General features: G+C 41.6%; 1 protein-coding gene across 1 annotated transcript in view; it reads right to left on the reverse strand.

The window, feature by feature from the left end:
- GUCY2F (guanylate cyclase 2F, retinal) overlaps positions 1 to 10,322 on the reverse strand; it is a 38,709-nt gene extending 28,387 nt beyond the window's left edge. Inside the window, exons 1-4 of the mRNA XM_064642174.1 lie at positions 9,578 to 10,322; positions 7,551 to 7,852; positions 5,459 to 5,813; positions 717 to 801 (exon numbers count right to left, since the gene is read on the reverse strand). Coding sequence (XP_064498244.1) covers positions 717 to 801; positions 5,459 to 5,813; positions 7,551 to 7,852; positions 9,578 to 10,316 — 1,481 coding nt within the window. The 5' untranslated portion in view covers positions 10,317 to 10,322. The remainder of the gene's footprint in view (positions 1 to 716; positions 802 to 5,458; positions 5,814 to 7,550; positions 7,853 to 9,577) is intronic.
- Positions 10,323 to 18,205: the final 7,883 nt, after the last annotated feature.

Below are 18,205 nucleotides of genomic sequence, written 5' to 3' on the forward strand. Positions count from 1 at the left end.
TGTGACCCTGTGGGGGACTTATGCTGGAGTAGCCTGTTCCTGAAGGACTGCACCCTGAAGGACTGCTGGAAGAGCTCATGGAGAACTGTGGCCTGTAGAAAGAACTCCTAACATATATATTCACAGAGGACTGTCTCCTGTGGATGGTACCTCACGCTGGAGCAGGGAAGGGTGTGAGGAGTTCTTCCCTTGAGGAGGAAGGAGCGGCAGAGACAACGTGTGAAAAACTGACCACAGTCCCCATTACCTGGCTGCTGTGCCACTGGTGGGGACAAAGTATAGAATTTAGGAGCAAAGTGAAGCCTTCAGAAAAAGGGAGAGGTGGAGAGAAGCTGATTTTAAGATTTGATTTTATTTCTCATTATCCTACTCTGATTCGACTGATAATAAATTTAGTTTCCCCAAGTCAAAACTCCATTTTGGCCGTTGTGGTAATTGGTGAATGATCTCTCCCTGCCCTTATCTTGACCTATGAGTCTTTTGTTATATTTTCTCTTCCCTGTCCAGCTGAAGAAGGGAGAGATAGAGTGGATTTGGGGGATGCCTCCCATGTAGCCAGGGTCAACCCACTATAAATATGAAGTGATTTGTGGCTGGAAAGCAGAGAGCACAATCACACCTGCTTTGTGTGCATGGTCTAAACTGCTGGTTAAAGCATGAGCCCCCCCCCCGAAGTTAAAAATGGCACCAACTCAAATATGTGCTACAAACCTCACCTGATGAGAGAAGCCAGGCCCACAGCACACACCACCAGGGCAAATATCAGCATTACTCCCAACGTAATGATTTCAGGCTCAATCCCTGTGCAAAGGGGAGAAAAGAATAAGTGAATTAGAAAATCATTTTGATTTAGGCTGTAATATTAAAAACATCAATATCAGACCATTAGATTGCAAAGTCAAATATTCAGCCAGGAGAATGCCAAAAGAAAATTCTTATGCAATGTTAACTTGTGAATACACAAATACTTACTGACTTTGTTTACATGAGACTGCAACTGCTCTAATTATTTATTTCCATGCACTTTTTTTACCTAAACCAGACTTAGAGCCTTGGATCAGTGGAAAAATAGTTTTTCTTCAAGTAAATAATATTTTCACAGGAAAATATTAAGTTTTAGAGAAAGTTTCTGCAAAGTTCATAACTTTTTAACATTTGACCCTTTTCACTCCAGGAACTGAAATGCTGAAAAATCTTTATCATGTGGTACCAAACTTATGGCCACTGCGAGTTACTGGCCCATCTGGGATTTTTCATTCTCTGCTTCAGATTTCTAATGCTGAAAAGAGCAGAAGAGGAGGAGCAGAATGTTGATGTTCTCCTCAACATTCCATGGACAGAAAGTACTGGAGACAGATACTTTGCTCATGAGTGTGTTTACTAGAGAGCTAAGGGAAGCCAACATGAGTGAATGAGCTGAATTCCAGGGGGAGCTGTTTGCTGCGTCTGCCTTTTCTGTCTTCTGATTTTTCTATTTTATTCTGTTTGTATTCAGAGATCTATAAATGCAAACAAACATGGAGAAATTTGGGTTAATAAAAGGTTCATGACTTTATGTCACACTTGCACCTAAATCACAGGCCTATCTGCAACCTCTGAAACCTAGACCTTCCCAGTGAAAACTGAAGACATTTTTGAAAAGTGGTGTCCATTTCAGAAAAGATGGAGTATTTTAGCTGAAATTTTCCTGGTTCAGCGTAGATCCCCAGGCTTTGATTGTCCTCACACATATGCAGGAACAGGTTGCCCATAGAAGCTGTGGCTGCCCCACCTGTGGAGGTGTTCAAGACCAGGCTCAGTGGGGCTTTGTGCAACCTGGTTTAGTGTGGGGTTGGACTAGATGACCTTGAAAGGTCCCTCCCAATCCAAACTATTTCATTATTCTAGTGAAAGATGTTCCTCTCCATAAAAGGTGAGGTTGGACTTGGTAATATTTGAAGATCTTTTCCAACACAAACCATTCTGTGATTCTATGATGTTATGATTCTGTAAAAGAAGTCACTCTGTTTTCATGCTCCAGCCTGGATCTAGCCCTGGATACCTTCATCTGAGAAGAAATCTATGCACTGTGGGGTGGATACTTCACACCCGTTTCTCCACTTTGCAGACAGTATGGATGCAGACCAAGGTTTTACTTCACCACAGTGCAGTGGAGACACAGATACCTTTCTCCAGAAGATGCTCACCTTGAATACAGGAATGAGCAAAATCACACCAAGCTGGCTTGCAGGACACATTTCGTTCTTCAAGCATGGACAAAGTCAGATTGTTGTGATCCTCATAAGAGTGGGTGACAGCAACCCAGTGTTCATTCCAGGCAGGCAAAGGAGCTGCCAAAATGTTCCCCTCCAGATGGAATGGTGTTAATGCAAAGTTAGAATACATCACATAAAGGTCTTGCACAATGCTACATGCATGGAGAAGGAAGGATTGGATCCACTTAGAGGCAGATTTGCAGGAAACCCAGTGCTCTGGGCTGTGGTCACCTGCTAAGAAACTTATTTTTAAAGAGAGAATGAGCTTTGAATAGCCCAGCCACAGTGCTGTGAGTTGGTTTTCTTGCTGGACAAAGCAGGGAATGCCTCCTGGACAAACCAGTGATGAAGGTTTAAAAGTCCCATCTCACATCCCTGCATGGCCTTGTAACATTTTCAGAGAGAATCTGTAACCCAGACCACAATGTGGTAGGAATAATTTGGAGTTTGGTAATGCTCTCTTCTGTATTTAATCAGGGTTTTTTACTGATCCTGTCTCCTAAACTTCCTTAGGTAGCCCCCAGAGACTACTGTCTGAACAAATCTCCTTTGAGAAAGACTCCAAGAGAAGTTCTTTTGTTTGTTATCATTGCCTAGAATAACCTACAAGTGCTTGATCATTCTTTAGAGGACCCTTATGCAATGTGGTACTTGAAATGCAGTGCACAAAATCAAGGAGTACCAAAGGGTCTCTCTCTGATCGTGTCCCTTGCTGAAGTAGAGGAACAGTTTCACATCATTACAGATGTGAAGACACTTAATCAGCTAAAAAACATCCAAAGTCCATCTAATTTTATTCACTGAAACAGGATTTGATGAGAATGAGGGCTAGTCAGAGCACAACATTCACTGCAGTGAACCATACACTGAAAGGACAAGAAAAGTAAAAAATAAACAGCCAGATAAACAAACCCTGAGGAATGAGAGATAGAAAAGGCACTACCGAACACCAGAGAGTTCATGTCAGTGATGAATGGGACATTGCAGGGACCATACAAAGCCCTGAGGAAGCTCAAACAGATCTTTATAATTAATTAGAAGTGAAAGCAAGGTTATCTTGAGCTCATGGGAAACAGTAAATTTATAGCATACTTGAGGGAACTTGTGGGATTGTGTTAAAGTCATTAGGGAATGTTTTAAGGGAACTGTGGGACTATGTGAAACTTCTTATGGGATCTTTAGATGGAAGGGCAAAAATGGGGAAAGGAACAGATAGGGTGAGTCAGGGATGGTCAAGTATGGGAGAGAATGGGGATGCTGGTTACGCTTAACCATGTTGTGCCTTTTTTCCAGCCAAACCTTGCACCTGATCATCACAATCTGTCCTACCTTCTTCTTAACCCCTACTCCTTCTTTTTTTTTTTCTGGGTGAGTGTGTTGTCTGACTGCGCGTGATGTTTACAGACTTCACACTGATCAAACGAACAGGTAGGATGAGTCCTGGAGCCTGCAACCCATGAGAAATCACAAGTATGAAGTCACCTCCTGCAGAGATCAAAGGGTTTAAGAGCTGGCTATTAGGGAATTTAGGTTGGGACCATCTACCAGAGGGTGCGTTTGTAAGTCTGCAGGAGCTGGGGCTGTGAGATCTGGTAGCAAGCTTGGAGCCTAATTATGTGGTGCATGAGAACAGGATGGGGCCATTTATGTTGTCTGTGTCTCAGCAATCCTGGTTTTAGGTGTGGTGCCTCTAAAAACACTGCTGTCTTATATCTGTTACTCTTATCAGTGACTGGTTGTCTCTGCAATGTGTATGTGTGTGTGTGTGTATGTCCACGCACTGGGAACAGCAACACAGCCCCACTCCGGGTGAACTTGGAGCTAGGAACCACAGCAGCCTGACAACTTCACATCAAATCCCCCTCCAACCCTAACTTCAAAAGCCAGAGTGAGTCCTGGATTTAATTTTAGTCATAAAATTCAGTCTCTGAAATATTAGTAATAATAATAAAGTACTGTTTCACGGACAAATGCCTAGAGCTTTATGTTTTTGTAAAGGTGTGAACATGAAATCTGATCTTCCTGAAAATCAGTGGGATTTTTCCATAGACTGGAAGAGGATGCTAAATTGCTACATAGTTCCTGGTAGCAGTGCAAAATTAGATCTATGATAGTATTATATTTATCTCTTCTATAGCTTGCCAGCTGCTGTAAGATCAGTGTATCTCCAATTTTCATAGAATGACACAGATTTAAACCAGCTATGGCTGAGCCAAAGGGAATGTTTTTCTCAGGTACTGAATGAAGTATTCTGTAGATGTGGTTAATTTTGTCTGTTTCAGTCATATCCTGGAGCAGTAGGTGTAAATGCTTAATATTATAAGTAAATATGTCAAGAGGGGGCTAAGTATCCTACCCTGAGATTTTGGCTTTCCTGTGACTTTAAAACTGCACCACAGTTGCCTCAAATTAAAAACAATAAGTAAAAACAGTGCCCAATCTTACCAATCTGGGAAGCAGAACAAATAACTTGGCCTCTAAGCCTTTGTTTACTACCTCTGTTGTCTACAGTGACTCAGACTATTTTGAGTAATAATTATCATTTTTTCTTGAAGAGGTGAGCTCTGATGTCCTTAATGCCACAACTGGATAAAAAAGCTGGGTTAATAGGAGAGGTGGTGAAAGCATTTGCTGTTGAGCAGCTCTCTAAGGCTGTCTTCCAGGCAAATCCTCTTAGTGCCCTATCCCTCAGAAGGACAGGGACATAGTGCTGGGTATAAAATGGTTATTATTAAAATAGGCAGATGTTGACTGTTAGACCCAGAAAACCCCTTCAAGCACACCACAACAGTAGAGTGGCAACAACCTTAATGGCGCAGGAAAGTGATGGGATTAATGTCCCTGGAACTGCTCAAAAAATGTGTGGATGTGGTGTTTAGGGATATGGTAGTGGTGGCCTTGGAAATAATAGATTAATGGTTGGACTCAATGCTCTTAGAGGTCTTTTCCAGCTCTAATGATTCCATGATTCTATGAATAACAAGCAATAAAAGAGTCTTTTGGATCAGTGATGGTATCTCTGCATATAATTCCCATTACGAACAGGATGATGACTGGACATCTTTATATTAATTTCTTGAATTTAGACTTTTCTTGTTGGAGAGTTCTAATCTAAAGGAGTAACCACCTGGAGTGAGAGAAAAGATGAAAGAAATGACACTCAAGGCCATTTGACACTTTTGTTGTTTTTTTTTCCCCCTTACCTTCAGTGCAGAGAACATCTGGATCAAACCAACAGCTGGAGTCTGGCTTGGGTGGAACTTCATTGGGAAAGTGGATGGCCTGGCCTAAGGACAACACGGAGTCTGAAGACATGTCCAGCATGTGGGTTGGGAAAAGCTGGTTCCCATGACCATCTGTGTCCAGTATCACATAGTTGCTGAGCCCCTTCCCACAGCTGTCTGTCTCTACCTGGTGAGTAAATCCAGGGAAACTGAAGTTTTTTGTGTGTTCAGCTATGTTAGCTCCGGAGGCTCTGCCTCCTTTCTTCCGGGCACTGTCTATAGCCATTGCCATGAAGTAAATAGCATCATAAATTGTTCCAAAGAGTGGAGAAACCTAAAAATACATGGAGAAATTGAGGTCAGGATAGACTGTTCCCAACCTCCAGTTTGAGGTTTGTGACAAAATATTGTCCCACTGGCTAAGTTGTAAACTCAAGTACTGAGACAGTTGAGCATTAAGGCTCTGAGAGTAAAGGGTTTGAAGAATCTCAGGTCGAAGGTAGCTCTGGATAGACTCAATATATGCATGACTTTGAACACCTGTCTTTTCCTATGGTTGCTTCCCAAAACACAATTTCAAAATATTTTTAAAACCATGCAAAATTGCTTTAGGATGGTAAAAGCCCAGACTCTGAGCCTGATGTTCAGCTGAAATTTATCACAACCTGCCTCAAAACACTACACTAAAACATCTTCTACAAATAGAAGTTCAAAGTCACAGACTCACCTCCCTCCCTACCAAGACAGGAAAAGTGTTATTGCCTAAATAATTGGTCTTCTCTATCAGAAAATTACTTATTCCTAAAATGTTAAAATCCCAAAGCAGAGCCATGGCAAACTTGTTTTGTTGGGTAACAGAGCCTTTTCTCTTTGCATTGCTCCTTTCCATGACAGACTTGATTTAGGAACCTTTAACAAAAATGGTGACTTTCGCAATCATGTGGACGTTCACAACTGGTAGGTGAAGAGGGATTAGAGGCAAATACCTGTGAAAAAAAATGAGGAGTGCCATTGGGAGCCACAGAATTTGGCATTCGTGGTGGGATTTGTTGCTCAGATGTAGATATCTACAGCGAAGAACCCGACACTCTATATAGTTAACCTGGGCTCTCATTATATTGAAGGGAAAGAAATGAATGCTTTCAGGGCATGATTCATCTCCTTCTAAAGTAGACATCCATAAATCATGCCTTAAAAGTACTTGTAATTTTTTCAAAGGTCATAGGGAGATTTGAAGATCAGCTCAGCTGAATCCTGCATCTCTTCACCAGTATGAGATTCCCCAGTTCTTCTTGTAAATGTCTACAAGGTAGGAACTGATTTAGTTTTTAATAGGCTACTGGTGACATTTAGATAATTGTGCTGACAAACAGTAACTTCGACTATAGTGCTAAGAAGAACAAGGTAGCGAGAATCTTAAACATTTCCCTCTTAAACGTCCAGTATTTCGTTAGTCTGCCTCATCCCCTCAAGTTTTCAGGCATATGGACATCCTTACAAACTCCATGGACTTTTTTCAACTTAGGAGACACCTTTTCAACTTGAGCCTACTGCAGTTAGCACATAGCAAACCAAATCTGAGAAGCTCAGAGACAACCCCTTTCTCTTGAATTCCCAGCATGGTCCTGTAAATTGAACCGAGTTATATTGCCAGACATGCAGGAGAAATGATCTTTCCAAATGAATGCAGACCATACTCAAATTTCACCATATTTTTCTCAAAATGAAAGCATGCAGTCTGGGTTGACTCTCCCCTGTGCTTTCTCTATAACTATTGCTTCTATCTATAACACTGCTGCTTCCTTTGAGAACGCACGCAGGATCACTCTCAAGGAGAAAAGACAACACAGAAAGAATCATGTCTTGCCGATACCACCTCAGGAGTCCTTCTGCTGTGCCTTTTGCAACTGGACATGCCTATCTCATATTGGCTTTTTTAGCCACCAACGCGCTTGTAACAAATGTGGGTAGAGCCCTTCCCAAATCTTCATTCGCGAAGCCTAGCCATGGTTGCTTGTCTCATGTCTCTTGTTGACAGGTCCCAGAAAAGCCCAAGAGAAAGAATATTTACCTGTGTGGCTTCCAAATCCCTGGTTATTTCACCACTTTCTTTAGCTTCCCTGAATGCATCATAGAAAGTCCTTTCTCCAGACTCCAGTGTGATAGTCAGCACAGCATCATATGCTTCCTGGAGCTTGCTGTCATTATCAAAGACATTGAATGAGTTGTTTTGGTAAGGAAGACTGTACAGTAAAGTGTCATATGGAACAAAGATGTATCTTCCATCTGCTAGTCCCATTTCCAGAGCTTTTGTAAGTAAGGTGGCCTGTTCCTCCCCTCCGATGAGAACAGAATGCATGCACAGGACTATAACTGGAACACAAGGACAGTAGAGACTGTTGTTAATCCATGTGGGGTTTTCAACACAAAATAGCTCCCTCCCCTCCCAATAAAAGAGCTGTCTGAACTACTCTACTCCTGACTACTACAGGTCAGATTCCTATGTTATGTGTCAAGGAAGCTGGGAGCTACACCTGTTTTGTTCAGCCTTTGGAGGTCTGCAATATCTAGTAAAGAAGGTTGTGAGTAGTACATATTTCTGGAGCTGTAAAGAAGAAAGAATGGAGAGAAATTCTGACAGAAGTGAGGCACGGGTTAACATGATGGGTAGTTATGGTCATTGTTGTCACTGACCATGAGACTTGAGCTTTCCCTCTGTGTGCCCTGAGCTGACGGACACCACACCGTTGCAAGCAATGTCCAACCTCCACCCATTCACCCTGTCACCAAATATACAGATTTTAAGTTGGACTCTGTGTTGTGTTTAAACATCTGGTTCATGCTTGACTGTCACAAAGTCTGTTTCTTTACCCACAAAATGCCATGGAGCCAATGTCCCCATGTCTGGTGGGAGAATTGAAATACGGGTGTATCTGTTTAACAGGCTTTCCTGGGTGCTCACTGGCCCTTCAGGAAAGGAACCACTCCTGATATTTGATCCAAGATAGCATCTCAAGACTAAGTCAACGATAGAAGAAGAATAGGGCAATGGTGAAAGGAAAGTTGCAAAGGAGTCCTGATGGCTACTAAACTGGGAGAGAGCAGGATCCCTAGAGTAGCTGTGGTCTCTTTTTAGGAGAAAAAGTATCCTTGGAAAAGTAGAAGCTAAAATGAAAAAGAGTATTTTCAGGTTTCTGAATTACAGGAAAGAAACCTGTACTTCTTGACAGTGGTTCATCCCATACTGTAGCAGAGAGCTTAAGCTGGTTAAATGAATGATATTTGAAAAGGGACTGGTTCTCTCCATTTATTATGAAAGGAGCCCATCATCTGTAACTCACATGGAGAGCTGTGATGGTGAGGAGATGAACCCACCCAAGGTGGATTTGGTCTCAAGCACAGACTTGAGTACTGATAAAACTTGAAGTTAGACAACATTTTGCTACCCTTGTTATTCTTTGATGTAAAATCCAAAGTCAGCTAAAATGCATCCTCACTGGAGTCCCAATGATGACTGCAGATGTGTACATCCAGGATCAGAGCTCCATCACAGATTTCCTAACGAGGCTCTGAACCAGAAAAACAGGACTTTTCCCCCCACCCATTTTCTCAACAGAGAGAAGATCGTTCCTTACTACAAGCTGTGCGTCAAAGGTCCTTTAGTAGACTGTTGCGTAACACTGAATTTCACTTCTGATATCTTCACTGAACACAGGCAACAAGGACACCGTGTCAAAGGGTAAGATTTTTGATAATCCAGAATACAAATCATTATTAATATAAAACCTTCCTATAAACTACTCTTTGCACAAGTCAAGCACAGACAACCCTCTACTAAGTATCATTTTTTTCAGATAAGCTGGAACTAATCTTTCATGTTGTAGGAGACTATTTTGCTCTATCTTCATCAAATACAAAATGTCCAGCGCTCTTGTACGTGAAGACCTGGCTCCATTAAGGTTAGAGGTAAAGTTCTTCTTGATTTAAACCACTTTAAATTTTCCATTCTCTAAACTATAACAATGCAGTACCACCCTAGAGAAAATCATAATAATTAAAAAAAAATTAAAAAAAGAGAATGAGACTTAAAGCACTTACTTTTAACGTCATTAACTTCTTTAATCTTGTTCCAGGTGTCTTCAATGCCTTTTTCTCCTTTATGCACATATGTAACAATGCCTACAGGTAGCCCCTGGCTCCTGAGTGCAGTTGCTAACTCATTGGCTGTGTACATCCAAATATCCTCACTGGACGCAATGATTCCAACATGAGCCCAGTTAAAATATTTCATTACTGTAAACAAAACGTGGGTTGGAGAGGGTAGAGTCCTTGCAAATACAGGGTGGTGGATGGTGGAATCCAGCTTATAATTGTTGCACATCCATGAGAAGATAGCTTTATTCCAGTTTGCCCCTAAATGTGTAGCCACCTCACAGAAGCCAGGGTTCAGAGGGCCTATGAAAGCTGAGGAAAGCTTTCCAAAGTCAATGAATCTAACCAGAGCTCTTGGTGCCTCACATTCTTCTTGCAGGATCACATAATCCAGCCTGTGGCCAAGATCTAGTGAAGGATCTTGGCTTATTCGTCCCACAGCTAACCTGGCAGCCACATGGGGAAAGGCTTTGGAAAAGAAGGGGTCACAGTTCCAGGGTCCAAGCAGTCCAATTTTAAAGACAGAACAATGTGCTGGAGAGCAAAGTAGGATTATTTCAAACAGCGGCCACCAGAGAGCCCAGAAAAATGTCTTGAATGAATTTCCAGTGTTGAGGTGATGCAAGCTAATGTGCCTCGACAGCACCCAGATGAAGCTGTTAGGGCACCGTAGGAGAAACGACATTGTATTACAGGTGGGTAGATCTGCACCAAGTTCTTGAGGAAGCCAGGCAGTGCATCACCAGTGGCTGGAAGGAAAGTAGATTACTTTCGCCTTTCAACGTACATATTTGTTCACTGCACGTAGATACATCTGATAGATACACAGCAGCACAAACTGCACAACCTTTCTCAAGGTGCAAGTCTGTGAGAAGCCAAAACCATGCACAGGCACGTGGACATGCACCACACAACCCACCTGATCATGCAGAGAAGTGTCCAGCCAGTGTCAGATGTGCCATAACCCTTAAATGCACACTTACATAAATATTTTAACATGCTTTGCAACATATTCTGACACCAGGCAGTGAAGAATGAGTCTGCTTTGTTTGCAGCAGTAAGCACAACTTGTGGATACACTGTGGGTTTGGTTCTTAAGAAAGATAATTTCAAAATCACACAAACACCCGTAGAAGAAAATAAAAAAGTGAAACACATTAAGCCATCAACTTTTGCCAAAAATCCACAGTGAGTTTTGAATATTAATTAGAGCCCATATGAAGACAAATACACACACATACACATACATAGACCCTTATATTCATATACTTAGGGATACATATGTACATGCATTTGATTTTAAAACTTCCTGAAAAAGTTTTTCAAGAACAACCCGTAGCAGAGACTCTTAAACCTGGCAAAATGAAAGGTGGATAAACAGGTAATCAGAAAATGAGGGAAAAGTAGGATTATTGTTTGAATTTGGATAAAGAACTGCTATATAACTATCAGTTTAAAAACTTTGAGTATGCTCTTGGCTTAAAATACTCTTGGTTTAATATGAGGAGCCATAGAGGGGTTTTTTGGAATAGCCATCTAACCCTTCGCAGCCAGGTACAGAAATAGCAAAGCCACAACAGGCTCCCCAGCTCTCTGCAGTGTCACCCCATGGCTTAAAAAACTTTGCTGATTCCAGCAAGTTTGTGCTCTAAAAATAGCAGGCCCCTTACATCAGCTTACCTGTTCAATACTGGAAAAGTACTTGTATCCTGAATCCTCAGCCGCTGAGACACGCAATACAGAGCACTGCAATGCAATGTGTGCTGTAAATGCACTCGCAGGTCCTCTAGCCTGATGGAGGGAGACCTCCAGAAGGAGCCACCCACTAACAGAGCAGTTTCTCAGCAGTGGCTGTCCTTGGGTGTGGGTACCATCACAAGGATAGGTGATGCACAGTCAGCTTCCCCTGCTTTGATGCCCACTTCCATCAACTTCTTGTGTGCATGGGCCATTCCAGCTGGGTGGGTGCTCTGGGACCCTCTGTGCCTTGTCAAAAACTTCCTAGGTCACTTTTGGTGAGGGCCATCCTCCTCTTGAGGGCTTCACAACTTGGGGCATAACGTCCCAAGACCTTGGTTCCTTGATGAAGATCTTGCAAAGGTCCAAGGCTGCCTCACGCTGAACTGTCTCAGTGCAGAGATGTACTCCTATCTAACTCACTAACTGTAGGGATAGCACCTTAAATCTCTACCTTCGGATTAGTGGGATTTAGCTCCTGGGATCTGCCCCTGCAGAACAGCTCCTTAAGTCTCTGCAGCTCAGGAGAGATGGCTCCTCTTCTGCCTTATAAGCAGCTGAGATAAGAGCTATTTTAGGTTTGGGGTAAGTAGAATACTTGATTTTTGGCTTTACCATTCTGCTGATGTGTTATGTTCTCCTTTTTCCTGTGTTTTCCTTTGTACCCATCATGACACACGCTTGCATCAAAGCCTTCTTGGGTGTTGGACTAGGTGACCTTTAAAGGTTTCTTCCAATATAAACTAATCTATGATTCTAAGATTCTTGGTTATTTCTCTGGGTTCTCTAGATACCTCCCTAGAGCTGAGCCCTCCAATGAACCACTCCCAGACACCCTGGAAATAAAACTGTCATCCTGCAAAGACCTCAGATGTCTCCATGCCTGTCCTAGCTAGGAAGCCCCCTGCAATAATTTAGCTGAGGTCAGAGGACCAGCGCTTGTGGTCTAGAGGGAATAATTTGTGATTTAACCTTCTAGCAGTATTAACTTCAAGTACTTCATATAAATTATACATGTCATTGGTGAGTGTTCAAGAGCAGTTCTTCATAACTAACGATTGAGGGAAGCCCCAAAGACTTCAGCTCTCTCCGTTAATTTCATCAGTTTCCTCCCATTCACTCATTTCCTTGCACAGGCCCAGATCCAGGAAGGTTCCTGGACATGTGCTTCATTGAGGACTGTTACAGCTCAAGACAGTCATCAGGGACTATCAAATAGCTTCATCTTTGGAAAGTGCCTAAAACACACTCTAATGTCAAGCCTAAACTCAGAACACTGCTTTGTATGCTACTAGAGCATTATGGTTTGTCACCAGGTTTTACTCAAAAAATTAAATAAAGATTTTTCAATTAGAAGTCCTTTTTTTTTATTATTTGAACCTGAAAGTTTGATTTATCCATATACAGATATACCTATATCTCTATCCATATATCATATGCTCACTGCTATCTCATTTCTTTCAGTATAAACACTGGGCCTGCACAGTTTAGTTCCACTTCAGATCAGCAGTCTCAAAGTTTCCTGGAGTAGCTGCAAAACTCCAGTGACTCACTTCTAGGGCATCTTTATAGCATTAAAACCTAATCTGTTGAAAAATATGTGGTCAGGCATACAGCAATGGAAGATTAAGAAATTGGTGGTCTATTCATTAGTGTAATTACTCTGCCCTTAACAATTCATACATTTCCATAGCCAAGTGGGTGGAAAACTTTCTGTCTCCCTTTCCTTCTGCTTCTTGTTTGCCAGTGAATGAAAAGACCCTCCTGCCATCAAGTAATAACTGTGGCAGTAATAATAATCCTCCGTCCTCCACAGGAAAAGCTGGTTATCCCAAATGGCTTTGCCAAATCTCTCCTTTGCTCAGGGTACCCAGGACAGGGGATAACACTCCTCCTTCTGCAAAACAAGTCCTGGTAGTCCTCTCAGGTCCTGGCACTGCCTGATTGGTTCACTAATAAAAAAGCAAGGTAAATCAGCAGCTGAGACAAAAAAAAAACCCCCAAAGTTATTTAGGTTATCCATCTGGCTGAAATTAACACTGAAGTTTAAAACCTTGCCTATGTGTCCAAAACCTTGCTTTTCCCCCCCACATCTACAGCTCATCATTATTGCAACAACCACACTACAGAGGAAAGGTTTCTTTGCAATACTGCATTACTTGCATACCAACAGATTAATTCCCAGCACTCTTCATACTCATTGAAGTGAATACCATAATATTTCCCAAGAGAAATAAGTTAAGCCACAGCTGTTTCTCTTTGCTTTTAATTTTTAGAGCAGGAGAGGGTGCTCTAATCTCTCTGTCTGACCTCCCACATCAGCCTCCCAGCCAAGCAGCCTCCCAGGAGCTGCTGCTCCTCTAAGCTCTTTCAGCATCTGGGAAATAAAATATGTTTTGTAATGAATTATACCAGGGGGTACCACTGAATAAAGCTGATTTCTCTGGAAAAGCTCTGCTGTCAGCAGAGAGAGACAGGGAAAAGGCTTGACTCCTGTTCTGCTCTCCCTGCAGAAAAGTCTCGTATCTCCATTGATTACAGAAAAAATTGAGAGAGTACAGCATGGCAACGCTCACATTAGCCTTTCTGCACATCCTCCAAGCCTTAATTAAAAGCTCCAGCCTTGGAAGATCTACCATGTTCTTTTGTCTATTATTCCAACTGTTAATTATCCTCAACATTAAAAATACCCACTTAGCTTTTAGTGTGTCTGGCTTCAGCTTCCTGCAACTGGTTCTCACTCTGCCTTTGCCTTAGAAACAAAAACCAGGAAGTAAAAAAAATATCACCTCCCTGTAGACTATTTGCACACCATAATTAACTCACATCCTAGTCATATTCTGAGCAAAATAAATAAACAGCTCGTTAAGACTTTTGCCATAGAGGATGCTTTCAGCATTCCATCCTTGCAATGCTCTTCCAACATTCATTTTTAATTTTCTTTCTTTTTGCTAAATTAAAAGCAGTATCCATTAGTAAGCCTCACTCCTTAATGCTGAATATAGGAGTGATGACATCTTTTATCACCTATTTGATTTTTCTCCGCTTTAATTCTATAGCTTGGATGAACACTGCAGAAACACAGTTTTTAAGCCCTTCTCTGCTCTCCTTAATGCAAACATCTGCTTTGAAAGTGTGGTATGATTTCTTTGTCCCTAGATTTTACAAACCCATATGGTTTAGTGGGTGTTTCTAAAATATTTCCATTTAATGAGAGATCCAGACCAATTTGCGAGTTACATAAATAATGATTTTTCTATTTCTTCAAGATAACGTGATAGAGGTTTTGAACAGCACTGGGAAAAAAAATCACATCTCAGAGGCTCTACTACAAAACACTACCAAAGAAGGGTCGTCATCTACTATTTTATGTCAAAATAGCAATTAATCTTCTTTTAAATTTTTTTATGATGTAGACACAATCACTATGTAACACTAATTTTCTCTTTCAGTATCAACTTTCAGCGGGATGTCAACTTGTAGGTATTTAGGGAGACAGCATCACCACTTGAGTTTACATGCCAGACCTATGACTCGATCACAAAAATTATGTTAAGTCAGACTGAAACAATTTATTATCACTCCAGCCTCACTGCCTGGCATTACTCAACCTTTATCCTTCTGTTTTTTAGAAGTTTCTCTCCATTTTGTCCTTTCTGTGACTTTGATTTATTTGATGTCAACCCAACCTGACCTCACCTTCTTGACCCTGCAGCACAGGAAGGATTTGATATCCCATGGTTTTGGTGGTACTGGGTTTTTTAGGAAGGAGTGTTCTGCTGTGCCATATTGTCCTGTTTTCAAGTTACAGTCAAGCATTTGGAACGTCTTTTTCTCCAGGTTATCTGGTTTGCTTCAGAGCGGCAACAGGTCATCCCTGAGGAGTCCTGTAGAGTCAAGTTCCAGTGGGTCCATTTCTTTCCCAAAATGGCTAGATTTATTTGATTTTCTTGGAAACTGATGTCGTAGCCTGTGAGATCTGAAGTCTCTAGCACTGGCATTAGTGGAATATATGATGTTGTAAGTAGATGGGATAGTCAATATTAGAGCTGGCAGGAAACACTCTCATAACACCAGATGAGATATTTATACACGTATTTATTTAGGCATCAAAACCTGAGTATTTAACTTGATAGCCTCATCTCCAGAAGCTCATTATACAGCAATACATAGAGGAACACTTCTCTTCCAGGGGATGTTTCCAAACCTCTTAGAATCCAGCTATGATTCAACCTAAGAAGTGGCTACTGTTCATTTTTTTTTTTCACATGAGGCTTAGCAAAGCTGGACTTTTAATGAGCAAGTTAAAACCAGGTACTAAAGGAGATGGAAACTGAAAAAGCCCTTGCCCAATGTGTTTAAATGCTTTTTTCTTCAAATATGTCAAATTCAAAAAAACTTCAGACGTGTCTGAATCAATGTCTGGATCAACCGTAGAAATTGCCAGGTGTCTTATCTGGGAATAAAGATATCAAGCAGGTCTGTCTCATAGGCAGGGAATCCAAAAGCAGTTGAGTGTTTGATATATGCTTTGCAAGACTGGCCAGCATGAAGAAGCCTCGAAATCAGCCACAGCAGCTCAGTGTCATGGTTTCATCCCAGCCGGCAACCAGTACCTCACAACCACTCGCTCACTCCCCTAGCAGCAGGATCAGGGAGAAAACTGAAAGGGTAAAAGCTAGAAAACTCGTGGGTTAAGATGAAGACAGTTTAATAGGGAAAGCAAAAAGTGCACACACAAGCAAAGAAAAACAAGGAATTAATTCATTGCTTCCTATGGGCAGGCGAGTGTTCAGCTATATCTAGGAGAGGAGGGCTGCATCATGTGTAATGGCCACTTGGGAAGACAAATGCAATCACTCCGAATGTCCTTCCCATTCCTTCTTCTTCCTCCCACTTTATATACTGAGCATGATGTCATATGGTCTGGAATTTCCCTTTGGTTAGTTTGGGTTACCTGTCCCAGCTGTGTTTCCTCCCAATCTCCCATGCACCTCCAACTTCCTAGTCATTGTGGCAGTACGAAAAGCAGAAAAGGCTTTGGCTGTGTGCAAGTACTGCTCAGCAATAACAGAAGCATCACTATATTATCAACCCTGTGTACAGCACAAATCCAAAACACAGGCCCCCATTATCCACTGTGGAAAATCCCCAGCCAAAACCAGTACAGTCAGTGACAATTACAATTTCACTGATGGCCTTAACAGAAAACCTGAGGGGAACAGCAAACCCAACCAGCACTTGTAGAATTCAGGAAGCTTGTCGTTCCTTAGGTATTTAAAAAATAAACAACTTAAACACATTGCAGCCAAAAAAAAGAAAAACAAAACCCAAACAAAAAACCACCAGAAACAGAAAGAAAAAAGAAATAATCACTGTAAATCTGGTAGACCATGATCTCTGGCAGAGAATGATGGGTTTTGGCCAACCCTGCACACAGTAAATGGCAACAAGACTTCCAAATGCGTCAGTGGACTTATGAATGGCTGACGTTTTGCATGATGTCTTACCCTGTGCTATGTTGCAAACTTTCCAGTAACCACATAACCTCAGTGGTTCATCAGATCCTGCCAGATCTGATAACTGGCATTTATCCCTAAAATAAAGCTTGAGTATGACACCAAGTGGCATTTCCTTTAGACCAAGGTTTTACAAACCCCATGGAGGAAATTACACTGGAATATCTTCTGTCCCAGTAGGTCTTTGCTAGCTTCTGGCATCTTTGGCAGCTTGAAGAAAATATCCAGTTTTACAGTCTTATCTAAGTATCTGAGTTTCAAATGTCTGCTAGAGAGACTTAAACTTGGATACTAAACCACAGCACAGGCCACTCAGTTGTGGTCTTGTATCTTCCTCCAGCTTTAATCTTGTCTATCAGAGAATTTGTTTCCTTTCATGAGAATACCCAAACATTTAGTCATTATTTGGTGGTAGAGCAGAATAATTTAAATGTTTAGAAACTGAGAACACAAAAGTTTAGCTGTCTACACTAGGCTGCATGGGGAATGCATGTACCTAAAGCTTTATATTCTTTTTAGTGTGGAATGAAACAAGACCGAAGAGGTGTGTTGCTTCTGTTATAAGGAGGCATCTATCATGTAGAACTTAGGCCAGCATTTTTAAGACAAGGTCTCTGCATGATCTGCCAGATGTTACACAGAAGATTATACAGGAGTAGAGAAAGAGACTCCACACATGTCCATTCAGTGATAAATCTCTTCTCTGTCAGCATCTCGGCTTCCCAGCACCAAACTTCTCCTGCTTGAGAGCTCTTCTGCTGCAACAGACACTTTATAATTTTTCCTGCAAAATGTGCAGTAATCTCTTATATTCCCATTTTCTAAGGCCACTTCATCCATAATTAGGAGTTACAGAAAATTAATAAATCAATGAATTAACTAATTAATTAATATACAGCATGAGCTAGGTATGAACTTTCCTGGGTAGATGGAAGGTCTTAGCAGGTAGCCTCCAGCAACCTGATGGCTTCATCTCTTCTGCTTCAGTTACATATGTAGGTAGATAGATAGATATAGATATAGATATATATCTTCCCTTCATAGAGTCATAGAATCACAGAATGGTTTGGGTTGGAAAGGACCTTAAAGATCATCTCATTCCAACCCCTCTGCCATGGGCAGGAACACCTTTTACTAGACCAAATTGCTCAGAGCCCCATCCAGCCTGGCCTTGAACACTTCCAGGGAAGGGGCATACACAGCTTTTCAGTGCAACCTGTTCCAGTGCCTCACTGCGCTCACAGGGAAGAATTTCTTCCTAATCTATAAACGTATCTCACCCTGCCCTCTGTCAGTTTGAAGACATTTCCCTCTGTCC

This window comes from Pseudopipra pipra, chromosome 2 (assembly GCF_036250125.1).
Source record: "Pseudopipra pipra isolate bDixPip1 chromosome 2, bDixPip1.hap1, whole genome shotgun sequence".
NCBI classification, from domain to species: Eukaryota; Metazoa; Chordata; class Aves; order Passeriformes; family Pipridae; genus Pseudopipra; species Pseudopipra pipra.